Genomic DNA, 20,634 nt, shown 5'->3' on the forward strand with positions numbered 1-20,634 from the left:
GTTTATTTATATAACTTCCGGGGCTAGCTATGTGGACACCACTGAAATTAATCGTTTACTTCTTGCATTCTAGATGCGGCACGGTAACTAGTTTCTTCCTCTCTCTCAATTCATATTCTGATCTCATTGACTGCAGAAAATTTTTGGTAAATAATATTAACATGTTTGCTGGCTCTTGAATCTAGAGATCCAGATATCAAAGATATGTTTCAGTCATGAACAATGCCAGAAAACTTTCTCAAAAGAAAGATGTGAAGGGCCTTGAGGAATTGCCTCTCAGACAGGTTAAATAGACCTGATCTTCATTAAGCTGATTAAATCAAATTTCCACCTTAATTGATTAATCAACTTAAAATCTTCTCACAATTTGCAGGTTGGTATATTCATGTCCAAGTGGAATAAAAGTGAAGTTTTTGGGTGTAATTCTGAGAAAAAGCATGGTGCGATCTCTTCAAATCCGTCAACTATGCAGGGATGGACGAATAAGAAACTTGGACGAGGAAGAGGAACAACTCCTACTAAACTGCTAATATGAGTTGTTGTACCAGAAAAAGTGATTATATATTTGTATAAGTTGCATTTTCTTTTTCTTGGGAGCAACATTGATGGAAATATAGAAGAACGTATGTTTAGAAAATGTGGCAGCACCTCTCGATTGTTGCTAGCTATTGAAATTTGCACAATTGTATGTCCAAAGATTTGATAAATAAATAACTTTTTCCCATTCAAGATTTGGTTTAAAAACATTTTTTACCTTTAGTTGGCGGAAATAATACTTTTTATTCAAGATCAAATTTTGTTAATTTTATCATCTATTAATTTAAAGAAACAAAAAAATTCTACTAAATTCAAACGTTTCAAATATAATAATTTAATCTTTAAAAATCTTTTATATCTCATAAAACAATTTTTAAAATATTTTCAAACCCTAATATATTTTAAAACTATTATATGACCCAATAGTTGTAATATAATATTAGTATCTATAATTTGTTGTATTTTATTCAATTATGTAAGCTGAAAATCATTTTTGAAATTATTGGGGGCAAAATGATATTTCAAAAATTTTCAAAAGACTCCCAAACTTTTATATTTTATAACAACCCCCAAAATATTCAAAAAGACCCCAATATGTTTAAAAATTATAGTATTTCCCTAATATATGATTATATGACAAAAACTTCCTTACTATAATAAGAGAGATTAAAAGGGTGAAAGTGAGAGAAAAGAGAAATAAGAAGCTTATTATATGATTTGAATGTTCAAAATGCTATTTTTAATTTTTGTTAATATAATGTTATATGGTAATTTTGAAAAATGAAATAATAGTGATAATATGATAATTTTACTTTTTAATACTGTTATTTTATTAACTCAATTTAATTTTAGATGAACAAATGTTATTTATACTTGGTTCTGGATAGGAAAAAGTTATTTACATAGTCCAAACCTAGGGTGGGAAAATGTAATTCACTCATAATTCTTCTTGGCAAAAACCTTAATCCCCAATATTAATTAAGGTGACATTTTATTAAAAAGGAAAAGCTAAGGGATAATCAAGTTTTAATCCTAAAGTCTATATTATGAGACTTCAGTCTTGTAAATCTTAGAATTCTCCAATTTTTAGTGGTTTGTAGATGGTGACTTTCAGGGAAAAGCAGGAGATCAGATGGGAAGTGACTTTGTGCATAATTCTCCCATTTTCCAAACTGACGAAGGCTACCCTGGAAGCAATAATATTTTAACACAGAGACCCTGGAAAGAAACTCTATAAATGGCCCAACCACTTCATTTTAAGAACTTTTATCATTTCAGTCCATTATCACATCACAAAATTACAACACAGAATATGTTTTATTTGATTTTAATGACGCACTAATGGCAATGGAAACAAACCGATTCTTTGAAGTTATCCAAGTTATAACTATAGCAGTTACCATCCCATTATCCTTTTACAGGACGGACGAAGAGAAGGAGAAGCTTATGCTGTAGACTGGAAGATGGTTGACACATTTATTTATGCCTGCAAATCTGATCTTGAAGTAGTCTCCTGATGAACCACAACTTTGGATGCATCATCTTGAAGGTGTTGAAGAAACCTTGGGATTGGGGGTATCCCCACTTCTGAAAAATTTTCTAGAATTTGAACTACTTGCCCCATGTTTGGCCTATCCTTCTCATCATTTTGAATGCACCAACAAGCAACTTTGCAAGCTCTAATAAGCTCTTCCAAAATGGCATTACCTTCCAACCTGTCATCCAACAACATAACAACATTTTCTCCTTTGTTGACTGCATTAGCAACCCGGAGAGGAAAGTAGTTCTCAAATCCACCTTCTGACGACTCACTGTTTCTCCTTCCTGATATAATTTCTAACAACAGCATTCCATAGCTAAAAACATCAGCTTTGGGTGTGATAGCTTCACCTGACATCCATTCAGGCGCTAGATAACCTCTGGTTCCTCTCATGGTCGTCAGAACCCGGCTAAACTCTCGCCCAAAGAGCTTTGCAAGACCAAAGTCAGCCACTTTTGGGTTGTATTCTGCATCCAACAATATGTTATCAGGCTTGATATCACAATGTATGATGCAGTCTCTGCACTCTTCATGGAGATACGCAAGTCCTCTAGCAGTCCCAATGGCAATTCTATATCTACTCTGCCAATCTAGAATCTTGGGATTCTTTGGAAACAAAAGTGTTTCTAGAGATCCATTAGGCATGTACTCGTAGACTAGAGATCTTTTTGAAGCTTTAGCACAAAATCCATACAAGCGAACAAGATTCTTGTGTTGGATCATTCCTATAGTCTTCACTTCAGCGCGAAATTGCTTCTCACTTTGGTTTAAACGTTTGAGCTCCTTAACAGCTATAACTGTTGAATTAGGTAATGTCCCTCTAAAAACAGAACCAAAACCTCCCTCACCAAGTTTTGCCGAGAAGTTCTTTGTTGCTCTTCTTAAATCCTTGTATTTGAAAAGCACCAAAGAATCCACCATTTTAAATGAGCCAGCTGAAGCTGAGCTTCTCTTCCACAGAATTACCAGGACAAGGCCAAACAGAGTAATGCAGGCTGCAATTGTTGTACAAACAACCACAGTGGTGTTTCTTTTTCCCTTTCCTCTCCTACCAACCCAATCCGAATCCGATGCCGAAATTCGAAGATGTAAATCTCTTCCAGTCTTACTATTAGATGCAAGTTGTTCTAGATTGTAGATGTCTGCTTCCCAGATCAAGCACCCATTATCATAAGCAAAAGCGTTGCAAGAACAGTTGCTTAAACAAGCTAATTCACATTCTTCCAATGTGTCCACTGCTAAAGACTTTGAGCTCACTTGGAAGCCTATGTTTGGTAGCAGAAGAAACTCATCCTTCTCTCCACCATCGCACTGTAAAGAAACTCTTCTCCCACATCCTTCTGTATGATCTCCCAGCGCCCAATCCTTTGTTATTTTTGGTTCAAATCCTTCTAAGCAATCACAAAGATAATCTTTCTGCTGATTGCAGATACTGTTAGGTCCACAGAAAGCATAAACCTCACATTGTTGCGTCGGTCGAGCCCAGAGCGGTCTCCACCCGTCAAAATTACTTCTCCATACAAACTGATTGTACTGTCCGGAGGCATTAAGCACAAATCTAGTCAAAGTATTGGGAATGGCAGATTCGTAAGTAAGATAGCTCTCATTCTCGTTCGAAACAAATGTGACATTTTTAACGTAAGGATTCGTCTGAATTTCAGGAACTTGGGTGAAAATCTTTCCCGTCCACTCCCCACTTGTCCAGTACTGTTTAGAGTCATTCCACAGTAAGAAATGAGTGTTCCCCTTTTGGTCTGGTTGAAGAGAAAAAAGCGAAGGCGCTGGATCTTCCGGGTTCCTCCAAGAAACTAGAATTTGTCTTTCCTTTGTAAGTTTATTGTACCCAACCTTCGAACCAGGGATCCAGTGATCAGTTGGGTAATCAAAACTCTGCCACAATACACCACCAGACCAATCCAATGCATTTCTTAGAACAAAGTTCGCATTATCAAAAAGCTGCGCTGTAGTAGAATTGACAGAGCTGGAGGTCAAATTTGTAGACCATATTGTAGCTCCACTCTGGTTGAGTAGCACCAAGTTCCCATCTTCCAAGAGTTTAAATACTGAAGATGAAGGATCCGAGATGGGCGTTTTTCTATTTGCAACCCAAACCACTGTTTTATCTGGAAATGACTTGTACCATATGCCAATATAGTAGTTGTGAGAGTTACCCGGAGTGAAGAAACCCAGTTCAAATATTCCGCCGGCAGAGATTAACGTCTGGTTTCCTGAAAGAGACTGGCCTGGTGATATTGTATCGGATCCTTGAGAGAAATGAAATTGGAAAAATAGGAACAAGAGAAGCATTAAACACACCGAAAACCATGTTTTCTTGCTTACTGCAACCATCTTGTAGCAGCGAGCTAAATTGGCTTCAGTTTTATGCGTACAATTGTATATTATAATTTAGTTGTCTATGAATCTTAGATATATATTATACTCTTTCCAATTGAAATATGACTTGTCAGAAAAATATTCCCTATCATTCTCAAGCAATATGCTTCTTAAAGTCTTCTCTTATAATGCTTGATTAAACGTTGAGTCTCAATTGTTGACTTTAATTCTCTCTGGAGTGTGAGAAGAGAAAGATACTGGCTCACTGGCTCTACCATATTCATGTATAATTAGTGGTACAACTTTGAACCACCGAATTGGAAATAATTGATTGCTTTTTTTTCTGTCATATTTTAATCATATATAACCCCATCACTGATCTATAGATCCTATAAAGAAAACAAGTCTATTTTATTTTAAGAACTTAAAATGTCTATATCATTTTCAAGGATATCAGCTTAAGCTTTTCATATTATAAAAACTTTCATTAGGATTCGGCCGTAGATATTTCACGAGGCAAAGTTATTAAACGTGATAAAGATAGTTATTTCTCTATTTGATTATTTAATTTAGAATTGATCTCTTATGTGGTTGGTGAAGTCCTCCTCCTCCATTCATGTAAGACCGATCTTGTAGTCCAAGTTTGCGATTGATGACTTTGACTCAATAGGTTAATAAGAACCCCAGCCTAGCCACATATAAGAAATGATGAAAAAACCTATAATGATATATAATAATAATAAAATAAGTCAATTATTCAATATTCAATGGACCTTCAAATCTTCAACTGAAACTTCTTGCTACAAGTTGCATATATGTAATAAGAAAGAGATTGTCGGCAAGGAAACCACTTCCTCTGACGGACAACTGTTTTTAGATCACTCAACCTTTCACACAAGCCACATATTCAAACGCTTAATCTTCTCTATTTAAAAATTTTGACAGCGTAATAAAAGACTTAATCTTTCTACATGTTTTCTTCATTTTAAGTGTTAGAAAATGAATTAAGCGAAAAGAAACTGAAAAATGCACACAGACCACGACAGATTTTTCTGGTTTGGTTAATAATTTCAATGGCTACAGTTGGTATTAGGTTTTTCATTAGCCCTATCCCCTTAACCTTGGGTTGCAGAGGCTACACCCCCGATGACCCCCGCAACCCTGTAAACATGTCCATTAAGCATGATTATATACCACACTCCAAACAATGTCCCACTTGGAGAGTGATCTTCAAGAAACGTTGACATACTCTTATACCTTTGCTACTTCATTGGAACCCAATAATCTCCTAATGCAGTGTCTGTACATCACTAACCATGGAAGCTAGCTGAGGCAATGCATAGCCTTAACTTATCAGTGGCGACAATCTTGGCCAACATATGTGTTGGGTTCCTTATGAATCTTCCTCAATGACAATATTCTATCATTTACCAACTTATGAATTTGATGATATATCAATTTAAAATTTTTTAATCTTATATGAAATTGAATACTTAGTAAGATGAATATTGTTTTGACTGTCGTAAAAAAGTATATTGCTGTATTGTATCTTACCTAACTTTTTAAAAACATTCTTTAATTAAATCATCTTTTTACTAGCTTTTGAAATACTCATATGTTCTACTTTAATGGTTGAAAGAGACATTCAACTCACATTAGTACCATCCAAAGTAAAAACATAATTTATAATACTTTTTGGACTATTGAAAATATCACCACTTGAATTTGCATTAGAAAAACCTTGTAAAATGACACTACTCTTTCTGAAACAAAGTATCATACCTTAGGTGCCTTAAAAGCATATGAAAAGTCACGTTACAATTTTCTAGTTCTCCCTTCCTAGATCTAATATGTATCTACTAATAACACCCACTACATGTACTATGTCCGGCCTAATACACTCCATGACGTACATCTACCTTCCAAATCCTGAAACATATGTTATTCTGTATATGTTTATTCTCCTCTTAGTTGCTGTAGTGACTGCTCCTTAGAGACATTAACGTGACTACCCATAGGAGTGCTTCTACTCTTTGATCTCACCTCTCATGAAATCATTGTCAAACATGAATTGATCAAATTTGTTGTACAATTGTCCCTTCTTTAAGCCATATAAGCTTTTCTTCAAATTATAAAAAATTTGATAACCTTTTCTTCTAATATTATTTTAGATAGTCTACTATTTCACCCTTTTATGATTAAATTATATTTAATTATTTACTAGTGAGAGCAATATTTTAAAATTACACAACCATGCAACTACTTACTCAATTTTTTTTTTATTGACAACTAGCCCCACTACTGTTGCCTTAACGTTACTTGAAGTAAGAAGCCGTAAACTGCTCGAAGTTATTTTAAAAAAAAGTTAAAAACGATGGTATTGGCAAGTTATTAACCAAATCAGGGATTTGGCCCATAGTTTTTTTTCATTTATTCTAATATCTGAAAATCTAAATGCGTGACAAAACTTTAATAATGTAAACTATGGTGAGTGCTCGTTAAAAAAAACTATTTACTTAACGAATGCCAACAAATTTAATAATCACAACTTGTTCTCAACTAATTAAGATAAGATGAAATTAATAATCTTTCTATGTGACTCATTGTCTTACGGATCAATACTCTCCCCCACTATATCTTTTTTTTCATTTCTTCTAAATCAATCACAAACACTTTTTGATTATTGATCAACTATCAAAATTTCAATATGTAATCTTAACAGTCAATGTGTATTATTGAGTAATCTCATTTTTCAATTACTCAACCATTTCATTTTATCAAGTCATTCCTATGTTTCAATATATGAACAAGATGTTATTTTAAATTTAAAACGTTTTCAAACCAAATTTTGATTGTTGCCTTTTTAGTTTCATACAAAATCTTTCGACTATCATACTATTACAAATATTCAATTTATGGGTGAAATATATGATTTTTAAAAACCTTTTTTAATATTTAAGGACAAATTTTTTATTTTTAAAACGAAAATTTTCATCACTTTTTTAGGAAATTTGTTGAAGTGTCATATTTCAGTTGGTTCAATTTCCATTACGAAGTGTGGCTAGAATTATTATGAGTATAATAAGTCTTACTACATTATTCTCATGTTGAATTAATATAAACTTATATGTTGACTAATTTATAAGCCTGAAAATATAATAGGTTAAAAGATACAGTGTACATATACAGGGAGAGACGTAATAATGCAGACATTATTTTATTAATTTGTCCGAAAACTTATTAAGCACGATAAACTCCAAATCATAACAATAAGATATCATTTCGATTATATCACAAATCGATGAATTAATGTTGGTGTTATAAACTCTCTCTGATTTCGGTATAGCAGTGCCTATATTTCTTTCATATGACTAATAAAATAAGCTGATTAACGTGTTTTGACTTGATTATTATCGGACTAATGTATAAAAATACATAATAAGATATTGGCTGATGAATGCGGGGACATGAGTAGATCATCAACCAGACCTAACATAACAACTATCACATGCACATGTCTCTTTCTTTTACCAAGCTCACGTTCAACCTCTCCATTCCATGTCATCTTGCCCTCGGCTGTGACGTTGGATATATAAGTTTCCTCACATTCATAAGCTAATTACATAGGCCTATTTTGAATCTAATTAAGAGACCGCGTCAGAAAAATTCCATGTTTCAAAGTTGTGCACGTATATAGAATTCAATTATATAGAATAAATTTAAGTATAGAATTGGAATTCAGATGCTCAATATTGAGAATTGAATATTGTATCAAGTAATATTTATTTAATAGCCTATGGTGAATGAATATATTGCGTAGTATATGTTATCTTTCTCCCTAGGTGGTGCATGTATGAATTATTGTATATGGGCAGAATGTTTTCTTTGAATAAGATAGGTTAAAAAAGCCGAAGGAATAATTAACACATCAACGTGTCTCACTTGGGATTATAAAGGCAGTCGCTGGAATCAAAACTGTAATATGGAATTCATCATGAAAGAACCTCTAAGCCCAACTGGACAATGCTTGGATAGTTCAGCTCTTTCACTTTCAATTCTTGCTGTTCTTGAATTTGAAGTTCCGATCGATAATCTGCCGGTTATGTCGTTAATCAAGGATGTGTTTCTCCCCATCAACCCACGTTTCTCCTCCATCATGGTACATTTATGAACTCGTGGCGCTTTACTAATATATCTGCTTTTCTTTCAACCAAAGTACTGAAATTTTTAATTTTATGTACAGGTTGTAGACGAAAATGGAGAGAAACAATGGAATAGAGTCGAAGTTGAGCTCCGTAACCACGTAAAAAAGACCCATATTCCTCTCTAGACTTTCACCAGAATTTTATGATAAATGCTTTGATGATTATATCTCAAAAAATGGGATGGAAAAGTTTCCAAGAACCCGACCTTTGTGGGAAATTCATATAATCAAATACCCAACAACCACTGCAGTAGCTGTTATGATATTCAAACTTCACCATTCACTTGGCGGTGGCGTCTCTTTGATGGGAGCTTTTCTTTCATGTTTAAAAAGGGCTGATAATCCTTCTCTTCCCTTAACAGTTCCTTCGGTTCCCTTGTCCTCCAACATAAATGATTACACCAACAATAACAACATACTGAATAGAATGTATAAAGTTTTTTCTGTGATTTATAAGACAGCATCAGACTTCAGTTGGAGCGTTATAAAGAGCACTCTAGTTGAAGATGATAAATCTCCCATACGATCAGGAGGCGTTGGAATTGAGCTTCGGCAAATGACGATGGCAACAATGACTTTCTCTCTTGATCAAATTAGGCAAATCAAGACCAAACTTAGAGCGGTATGATTTATATTCTAGAATATCACATCAACACTGACTATACATTTAATCATCAAAGGAATTTACTTCAGACATTATATAAAATATATAAACTTTAGATTTCAATTATATTTTATGCTAAATTTGTGTAATATAAAAATATATTATTAGGATTTGATTTAAAAATTGCTATCACAAATCACAGCTACTTAATATACGTGTTTATATAAAAGATCAGATCATGGAAGCATGGTTGGTCAACCTTACAACTTTTTCATGTACGATATTTATTAATTTTGTACAGAATAATCTTTTTTTTTTTAATAATGTTATAATAAGTATTTCCATTACCACTTTAATGCTTTTGCGGTTCCTTTTTAATTAGTTTTGTCCAACTACCATGCAAAGAAGTTAAAAAAGTAGCGCAGTTTGATACAAGAATTGGTTCTGTATAAAAAATTCAAAAAGATTTTTTTTATATAAAATCTACGGTACTTTTATATTATTGAAATGTTGAGAATACTGATTAATTTATTATTTTCCCATATCATCCGTATCATATTTCACTTCATACATATTTTCTTATTTATTTAATCTTTGGGCATAGTTTAACATTGAGTTATTCGTAATTTGACGACAAACTGTTAATGATATTATCACAGGAATAATTTTCTTGGGGACGCATTTATACATGCAAGAGATGAGTGAAGAGTCAAGCGAAGCCCAATCTACAGCAGTGATATTGCTAAATACAAGGGTGTTTCGAGGGTATGAATCAGTAAAAGATATGGTCAAACCTAATGCCAAGACGCCCTGGGGGAACCATTTTGCCTTCTTGCATGTTTCCATACCTCACTTAACCGATGATGCCACATTTTCAAACACACTGGAATTTGTTTTGAAAGCACAACAAATCCTTAGTACCAAGAAAAACTCTTTAGCTGTTCACCTCACTGCTCAGCTTCTCGAAACCTTGAAGAAATTTAGAGGCCCTGAAGTACTTGTGTATATTATATAGTGTGGACCTTATATAAAATCTTTAAACTTTAAATGAATTTAGATTCATCTGAAAATTTGTTTACAAAACCAAACTAAAAGGTACTAAACAAATTAAAGTGATGCAAATTCTTCCAAACTAATGTAAAGATAAACTTTTTTTTGTATTGCAGGCAGCAGCTGGATTTATCCATGCAACTTTAAAGAATACGAGCATGGGAATCTCAAATCTAATGGGGCCAGTGGAACAAATGGCCTTGGCTAATCATCCAGTGAGAGGCTTGTATTTCACAGTAGTTGGAGTACCTCAGGTATATAAATATATATCTCATATTTCCACATTACTAGATCATTCGACAACTTAGCCATTTTAAGTTACTAATTCTATATAACATATATGGTTTTGATGGGATAAACCGCAGAGTCTTTGTATATCAATAGTAAGTTATACTGGAAAGTTAAGGGTTACTGTAGAACCCGAAAAAGGCTTTATTAATACCGCCACATTTAAGCGTTGCGTAGAAAATGTTTTTCAAATGATACTCATCGCTATTTCTGAAAGTACTTGTGCCCTTCAAGACGTTAGAGAATGACACAAAAATGTCTTCCCTATTAATTGGCTTCCTTATAAGCTAAATTAAGTTACCGTTGTATGATAAAATTTATGCCATTAGCAAAATAGTCAATTTAATGTTTACAAGTGTATTTGCCTTTGCTATTTATTGTCTTCTATCATGTCCTTGTAAGCTTGAATTTGTTGAATTAGTAAAATCGCAACTAAAGTAATGTTTGTCCTATATAAGAATAATCTTATCAATAGATTGTGAAAGTTGATCTAATTGTAAAGCCATGACCATCCAGATAGATGGAGACGAAAGACAAGTGTTAATGGTGCACATAGATGGGCTCCATTGGTGCTTTTTAATGGATCTGTTATTATAGGAGCTTCTCTCTCAAGTCAAAAGTATTTTACTCCGACAATAGATGGGCTTCAGGAATACCCATGGTTTATGAGATTCAGAAATTAAAGGTAGAACATAAAAACAGGATTTGAAAAGAAAAAAAAAAAAAACTCTCATTCTGATCAAAGCTATTTAGCCCGGAGGTTCCCTTTTTGGATTCTTTTCCATGACAACGATAATTCTTTAAAAAATGAATTTAACAATATTTAGTTAAATGACTATTGTACCCTTTTCCTTTCACGGATTTCATTAACTGGAACAATTTATGCGTGGGTTTTTGGCATTTACAAAGTTAGTGGGAGAGAATTTGTCAGTTTACTAAACCTTGGGTGGGAAATAGTTTTTTGTCCTTTAAAATATATTTTCTTTTATCTGTGCATTGCACTAGTTATAACTGACAAATTTAGTGAAACTATTCATTTTTCCTCAAACTATAACATTTATCTTAATTTTAACGCCTTACATCATATGCATAAATTTCAATGGAAAACAGAAATAGAATGTACCATGCAATATGCACAAAAATGTCTAAAATATGCGAATGGGCTTGGGGCCTAGATGACAAAAATCTTATGGAACATGATAAAGAATGTGTTGAAAGGAGCGACAGAAAGGGCCACTGTCCTTGTGGCTCATCCACCTCTTAGTTGGACAAAGTTGTAGGTCCAAATATACCAAACAATTTAAAGTCGGATGTGAAAATAGTTATTTATAGGGGGAGTAGCGTTGCAACCACCCAAAACATTCTTTTCAATCAGATTTAATGAATGATATGAAAATTAATAAAATTATATGTATTTATTTTTTATACTAAATTTATATATATTTATATGTATCATCATATAATTAAATGATTTTAAATTAATAATAAAATAACTTCTAATTATGTGAAAACAGATATAAATATCTATATAATTTTATACCCAAAATGAGCACACATAATATTACTCTACAAAAATTGATAGTAAGACTTTGAGATTGAATGTAACAACAACCAACTAAATGGATTAGTGTTGCAATCAAATTGATGAATGGTACTGACGAGTTTAGGTCCACCCATGATGTGTCTTCTAACCTATAAACCAATAAATAACTCATTTACAATTGAGAAAATAGATAGAGACAATTAGACACATATATAATATCCTAAAGATTGTCACAAGTTTATTCAGGATCACAAAAAGAATGTAAAGATTACATAATTCCTCTCAAAAAAATTTTTTTAATTGATTCTGAAATTAATACAATATAGTTACACAACATGTGTTGTGAAAGGTGATAATGGTTTGAATCAATTCATATGATAAAAACAATTCGGGTATGATAACGCTTCAAATCATTTATACAATAACTAAGTTTAATGTAGGGCGATTAACATTACAACCACCAAAAATATTCTTTTCCATTAGATTTAATGAATGATACAAAAATTGATAGTGAGACTTTGAGATTGAGAGTAATAACAACCAAAGAGATTTAACATTGTAACCAAATTGATGAATGATCCTGTTGGGTTTGAGTCCACCCATGAGGTGTCAACTTGACCTATAAAGCAATAAACTATCAATGACAGTTTGGGAGACAGTTGGAGATAGTTAGACACATATATAATATCCCAAAGACTGTCACAAGTTTATTTAGAAACGCAAAAAGAATGTGAAAATTATAGAAGCTCTCTTAAATTTTTTTTCACATAATCAAAAATCAACACTATACAATTACACAAAGTCTGTTATGAAAATTGATAATGTTTCAGATCAATTCATACGATAAAAACAATCTAGGTATATATACTTTAATCTGTGTTTGATAACTCTTCAAATGAATTTATATGATAACAAAGTTTGATCTGAAAATAGTTATTTATAGGGGTAATAACATTACAACCATTCAAAATATTCTTTCCAATAAGATTTAATGAATTGTACAAAAATTAATAACGAGACTTTGAAATTGAGAGTAACAACAAAACTAATGAAATTAGTTTGCAACCAAATTGATGAATAGTATTGTTGGGTTTGGTTCACATATAATATGTCGATTCAACCTATAAACCAATAAATTGGTCATGGTGGTTGCAAAGACAGTTGGAGGCAATTGGACGCATATAATATCTTAAAAACTGTCGTAAATTTATTCAAGAACGCAAAATGAATACAAAGATTACAAAGCTCTCTCAAATTTTTTTTTTCATAGAATCCAAAATCAACATATATAGTTACGCAAAGTGTATTGTGAAAATTGAAAACGATTCGGATCAATTCATGCAATAAAAACAATCCAGGCATCAATTCATACGCAAAGTGTGTTGTACAATTTTTTTCATTATTGGTTTTAGAGTCAGGCTGATGTGTGTGTGTATTATGCCTGCAATTTTTTATCAAGAAAAACTCTTTAGTTGTTCACCTCACTGCAGCTTCTCGAAACCTCGAAGAGGCCTTGAAGTACGTGTGTGTATATTATATAATGTGGACTTTATACGAAATCTTTAAACTTCAATTGAATTTAGATTCAACTGAACATCTGTTAACAAAACCAAACCAAAAGGTACTAAACAAATTAATGTGATACAAATTCTTCCAAACTAATGTAAAGATGAACGTTGTTTTTGTATTGGAGGCAGCAGTTGGATTTATCCATGCAACTTTAAAGAATACGAGCATGGGAATCTCAAATCTAATGGGGCCAGTGGAACAAATGGCTTTAGCTAATCATCCAGTGAGAGACTTGTATTTCACAGTAGTTGGTGTACCTCAGGTATATAAATACATATTTCATATTTCCCCATTACTAGATTGTTCGGCAACTCAGCCACTTGAAGTTACTAATTATATGTAACATATATGGCTTTGATGGGATTGACATGCAGAGTCTTTTATATGGTAAGTTATACAGGAAGGCTAAGGGTTGTTGTGGGAGCGGAAAAAGACTTTATTGATACCCCCAAATTTAAGCGTTGTGCAGATAATGCATTTCAGATGATACTCAAAGCTATTTCTGAAAGTACTTGTTCTCCTCAGCACGTTAGAGAATAACACAAAAATGTCTTCCCCATTGTTTGGCTTCCTTAAGGGCTAAATTAAGCTGCTATTGTATGATACAATATATGCCATTAACAAAATACATCAATTTATTGTTTCCACTTGTATTTATCTGTGCTACTTCTTGTCTTCTACCATGTCCTTGTAAGCTAGTATTTATTGAATTAATAATCTCAAATAAAGTAATGTTTGTTCTAAGAATTATCTTATCAATAGATTGTGAAATTTTATCTAAATGTAAAGCCAAGACCATCCAGATGGCAACTTTGGCAAAACACGTAACTTCACATCCAACTTGGGCAAATATATATATTAGTGGGTCATTTTTTATGAGCATATTGTCATCAATTTTGTTGAATACTCAATAAAATTTATAATAGAATTTCAGTTATAACAATGTAATGGAAGAAGCCGATAAATTAATATAAAAAGCGACTAAGTTTCATTTTCTAATGCACGACACAATATCTCACTCCGAATAGGGTACTTTTTTGCTTTAGAAATGTAGTAATGGCTTGTTAGTTGCTTTTAGTAAATCAAAGGATTTGGTTCGTTTTTTAAATCAAGTTGAACTCGAACTAAAAGATATTTGGCTCAAATTATTAAATCGAATCAATAGTTTAAATTTGTGACTCGATTCATCTTAAATTCATAGTTCAAACTAACTTGAATTCATAGTTTGAATTAGTGATTCAAATTTATGGCTCGATTCAATTTGAATAAAAAATTTTGAATATTATTTGAGTAAAATAATGTCATTTTGTTAATGAATCATAAACTTAAGCCATGAATCTGAGTCATACATTTAAATCATTAATTTAAACTATGAAATCAAGTTAAATTTGAATTTAATTAAATTGAGTTATTTTTTATCTAATCAGACTTCATTTTATTCCAATAAATTCAAATCAAATTATTTTGTACCCAAATTAAATTTGAATAAAATGGTGTTTAGCTTTGATGCAGTCCCTATCCATGAGCTTGGGGCCTAGAGAACAAAAGTCTCACGGAGCATGATAAAAGAAAGTGATGAAAGGAGCGACATAAATGAGCCACTGTCCTTGTGTCTCATCCACCGCGTAGTTGGGGAGAGTTGTAGGCCAAATACATCAAAGAATTTAAAGTTTGATGTGTAAATAGTTATTCAAAGGGGATTCAACTATGCTTCAACTATGCAAGTTGCAACCACTCAATATATTCTTTCCAATCACATTTAATGAGATTGAAGTAACAACCAAGGGGACGGAGACAACAAATTTGTTCCAAAGGAATACCTTGAACTATTTTAATTAACTAAAAAATGGTATTTATTTTGTTTTTATATATAATAGTTTTATTGAAAGTCTTTTTTTTTTTTTTAATAGCTCCAAGTCCTACACAATAGATGACACGTTTGAAATATTTACAAATATTTTGTTCAAATGCATACTGCTAATAATTATTTAGAGAATAAGTCCATTTTTTTCCATAATTAATTAATATAGGAACGTTTTAAAATAGTTTATGGTTAGTAAACACTGGTTAATACGTGTCACGGGCTGATTTTCATGGGCGCGGCACAGGCCGCCATAGAGTTGGTTGACTTAGCGCACATTACCACTAAGTACCATACAGGACTTTCACGTAAACGTAAACCTGTACATCTTTGGAATGTTATACATTTTAAGAAAATAACAATATATAAGAGAACAGGATTTTTGTAAAGGAGTCTTAGTTGTAGGATTGATTAATGTATATCTCTAAGGGGCCTTTGTTTAAGGGTTAATAAATATTACTTTAATAATTTATTTTTTGTTACTTACATTATTTTATCTAGTTTATAAAGGGTAACTTGATTATCATATTTACTTGAGTTATTAAAAGAATAGCAAAATAATTTTGATTTTATTATAATTGTATTCTTATTTATTAAAAGAATAGCAAAATATTTTAAAATAATTATACCCAAATTAATATATTAGTATTATTTTATTTATTTAATAATTTTTAAAATAATCTATTTTAAAGATAATCTTTTAATTTTGATAATAAAATATTAACCAAATTAGATGTCTTCTAAAGACATATCTTTAATCTCTTTCTCTTTAGGTTTTTCACATTTATAAAACTTGAGAAAATAAGATATATTCAAATAAAAATGTTTAAAAATTTAAATTTAAATATAATTATGGGAATTATTAAACTAAAAAATAAATATACTATAATAGAATTATCTCAATTGAAAAGGGGGACACAGTTTTTTCTTATTAGCACGAAATAAACTCTTATTTGAAAAAAAAAAAAAAAGAAATAGATTTACTATTGAATAAAGATATTTTCATTATTGCTCCATAAATAGCGAAAATTTGCTGGTGAAGTAGTTAGTACTTAGATATGATTGCTCGGATCGATCTATAGGAATGATGATGCTCTCCAAGGAGATTAGCTTGCTAATAATAATTAAGATTTCAAATTTGTGATTCAATTAATAGGAATAGGATAGTTAACTTCATAACTATTAAAATTAATTGTGAAATCAAACTTTATACACATTAAAGCTCATGAAACAAAATACATTATTAATTACCTATAAAATCCATTGCTAAATGTTGTTGTCGTTACCAAAATTAAAATTTTAAATTCTTACAATAAAAATATAGTAAAAGAAAGCAAGGATCATTCCCTTGAAGATTTTTTATTAGTACATTGTCATAAATCACTCAAAACAAATAAATAAAAGAGATTTTGAATTGAATTTGAATTATAATTAAAAATAGTAAATAAAAATTCAGTAAAATAATCTAAAACAAATAATTAATTAAACAAACCTTGGTCTACGGGCACATCCACCATTAGAACTACGATTGATCATCGACAACAAAAAATATCAACTTAATTATTCAAATATTCGTTGTGGTATTAATTACTTATCTTTCCTTACGATTAGTTAACCAGAAACATGTATTCCAGTTAACCCTTATTGATTAACAATTCGAATACGATTTCGAATTTAATTAAGCAATAGCATTAAGAATTAGAAAGACCAACGAAACAAGACAACACAAGCGTATGACGTTGCATTTAATCTAATTGAATATTTTCCCTAGGAATTACAGTTTCTGACGCAATAAATAATAAATCTCAGTTGCCACTTTGATTAGATGGATTGAACAATTACGGATTCCGCATCTTAACTAGCATGAGAGCATATTAATCAATAAACTAATCGCGCGCCTTAGCAATCAACTAATACAATCATAACAAATAATCCAGAAAAATAATCAATACTTGAATAATTAAAAGATGCATTAAAAAACAAAACTTAATCTCACAATTCTTGTAGTTCCATAGTTTTAGATCCCTTCAACTAAGAGAAAAGAGTTTAGGCACTGTAAACCATCCTAGGCCAGTGAAAATTCCAGAAAAATGTTTCTGCTAATTACAATGATAATCCTCCCAGCAAAATAAAAGTGTATATATATATATATATATATATATATATATATATATATATATATATTTTTTTTTTTTTTTTCCCCTACTCAGATCTGAAAATAAAAGGTAATAATAATCTTCTAATCCAGCCAAATAAATGTGATAAATATCTTTCCAAAAAAAAGGAAAAGATATATATTTTGATATATATCCTTTCCCCAAAAATATCTTTTCTTATCTATCTAAAATAATATAACATCTCTCCCCAGAAGTACTACCCACCGAAGGAGAAAAGTTATAAATTAATATTCGGAACGTCTATTTTTTTTTTTTAAATACTTTAAAATGAACGCATCACTAAAAGTGTTTAGAAATTATTCTAAGAAAATTGAAAATCTTGAAGCGAACAAAAGATGTATATATCCCATATGAAAACTCATCTGAAACATCTAAGATTATGGAGTAATCATATACATGCGCTTAGATACAACTATACAACTATTTGAATAGGGCCAAAAATCAACAGTATCATATGTATATAACAAAAACCATAAGTAACCAACCCCAGTCTAGGTCTATCTTCGTTGACCTGACCATGTCTCGTAGCTACCTTGATCACTCGTGCCTACAATCATGAAAGAAAAGGAAGTGAGAGATAAAAACACTTAGTAATGGGAAAAATTAAATAAACTATCTCCTTTCCTGTTCTAACTTACTCTCGGGATTCAATCTCACATCATAGCCTCTATAAGAAATCAAGGGGATAATCTAGTTCATTATTTACTATTTGGGTCATACTTTGTCTCATTTGGTGTCTATTTGATACTTTCTAGAAACTGATTACAGGGATTTAATACTTTTCTAAGCTCGAGCTCTCTTCCTTTCTCTCACTACACCATTTTTAAATCTAAATTGTGTTCTATTATGAGTATGTTCTACTGCGAGCAGACTTTACTGTGGGTCTATGTCCTACTATAGACGTGCTCTACTGCAGACAGTGTAGTATAAAGTGCTCCATCATAGTTCATAGCATACATGCGTGTCTTATATCTTACTAATTTTACTTCCATATAAAACTATTCATAACTCACCAGACCATACTCTTGGGATGACCCTTAAATCTTGAACCCCAAATTCCTTTTCTTGCTTTTCTTTATTTTCTTCTTCTTCTTTTTTTTTCTCTCCTTTCTTTCTTTCTTTCTTTCTTTCTTTCTTTCCTTTTTCTCCTCCTTTTCTTTCTTTCTTTCTTTCCAAAAACTGTGAAATACTATTCATGAGACTGTTTATTTGGTAGGGTAGTTTTTTATTCATATAATTTAATAGTTCAAACAGTCTCTAATTCATACAAGCTATATATCGTTGAAAAGAGAATTCAAAAAACTTTCTAACAAGTTATAATAGCACTATGATTCATCCGATAAGACAGTCAAAACGTAAGATGAAATTAATGACAAAACAATAAATATCACTCAACTCTTTGTCATGAATAAATTAACACACATAGTACTCCAAATGACAAAACAACATTTTTCAACTTCAAAATCATCATTTATAACATAGAACTAAAGAACCAAAAATATTAAACATGAAACATACCAAAGATAACACCATTTACCTTGTTTCAAGTCAAATTTTTGCAAGTTGGCTCTATCCTCTTTGTCTTCCTCCTCTTATCACCAAAACCACCTTAAATTAACATCAAAACACACTAACATATTCATATAATATGCATCAAATATATATAAACATAGGTAAAGGGAAAAGAGAGAGATCTTTTGGTTACTAAGGCTTTCAAAGTGCTTCCTCTTATTTTCCTTCCTTATTTATCTTCCAAAACTCTTTTAAATCACTTACTTTTCTTCAAAAACACAGCAAAAACAGGAAGAAAACTACCTTCTTCTGGAAGAGACGGGAGAAGATAGAAAAAATCTTAAAATGTTTTTTTTTTTGTCTTTTCTCTCTTTAGAGATATGGATATATATATATAAAAATAAAATTTTGCTCTCGTCATTTCACGTGCCCATGCCTAGTTAGCATCACAGATTTTGTTAACTAGTAAACTTGCTCAAATTTTAGTCTTCTAGGCCCAAATTCAACTCCGAAAATGTTCAAACTTCCTAAGTACAAAAAGATAAATAATTTCATTAGCTTGAATTAAATTTTCACACAACATAAGAGAATTAGAAATCAAAATAATAACAATTAACAACGATTGATCATCGACAAACTTTGGTCTACAGTCACATCCACCATTAGAACTGCAATTGATCATCGACAATAAAAAATATCAAATTAATTATTTAAATATTCGTTATGGTATTAATTATCTATATTTCCTTACGATTAGTTAACCAAAAACATATATTCTAGTTAACCCTTATTGATTAACAACACGGATACGATCTTGAATTTAATTAAGTAATAACATTAACAATTAGAAAAACCAACGAAATAAGATAACACAAGCGTACGACATTGCATTTAATCTAGTTGAATATTTTCCCTAGGAATTACAGTTTTTGACGTAACAAATAATAAATCCCAATTGTCACTTCGATTAAATGGATTGAACAATTACGGATTCAGCATCTAAACTAACATTAGATCGTATTAATCAATAAACTAATCGCGCACCTTAGCAATCAACTAATACAATCATAATAAATAATCCAGGAAAATAATCAATACTTGAATAATTAAAAGATGCATTAAAAAACAAAACTTAATCTCACAATTCTTGTAGTTCTATGGTTTCAAATCCCTTCAACCAAGAGAATAGAGTTTAGGCACTATAAACCATCCTACGCCAGCGAAAATTCCAGAAAAATGTTTCTGCTAATTACAATGATAATCCTTCCAGCAAAATAAAAGTGTATATATATATATATATTTTTCCCTTACTCAGATCTGAAAATAAAAGGTAATAATAATCTCCTAATCCAGCCAAGTAAATGTGATATATATTTTCCTAAAAAGAAAAGAAAAGATATATATTTTGATATATA

The 20,634-nt window shown here is 31.3% G+C and overlaps 1 protein-coding gene and 1 pseudogene across 1 annotated transcript; one reads left to right on the forward strand and one right to left on the reverse strand.

Annotated features, from left to right (window-relative positions):
* Nucleotides 1–1,875: 1,875 nt before the first annotated feature.
* LOC123224400 (G-type lectin S-receptor-like serine/threonine-protein kinase At2g19130) lies at nt 1,876–4,469 on the reverse strand. Its single transcript, XM_044648053.1, has one exon. The coding sequence runs from the start codon at nt 4,424–4,426 to the stop codon at nt 2,018–2,020; it is 2,409 nt and encodes an 802-aa protein (XP_044503988.1). The 5' UTR covers nt 4,427–4,469; the 3' UTR covers nt 1,876–2,017.
* A 3,924-nt stretch (nt 4,470–8,393) lies between these two features.
* Nucleotides 8,394–14,209, forward strand: LOC123223484 (annotated as a pseudogene).
* Nucleotides 14,210–20,634: the final 6,425 nt, after the last annotated feature.

This window comes from Mangifera indica, chromosome 8, assembly GCF_011075055.1.
Source record: "Mangifera indica cultivar Alphonso chromosome 8, CATAS_Mindica_2.1, whole genome shotgun sequence".
Lineage (NCBI taxonomy): Eukaryota > Viridiplantae > Streptophyta > Magnoliopsida > Sapindales > Anacardiaceae > Mangifera > Mangifera indica.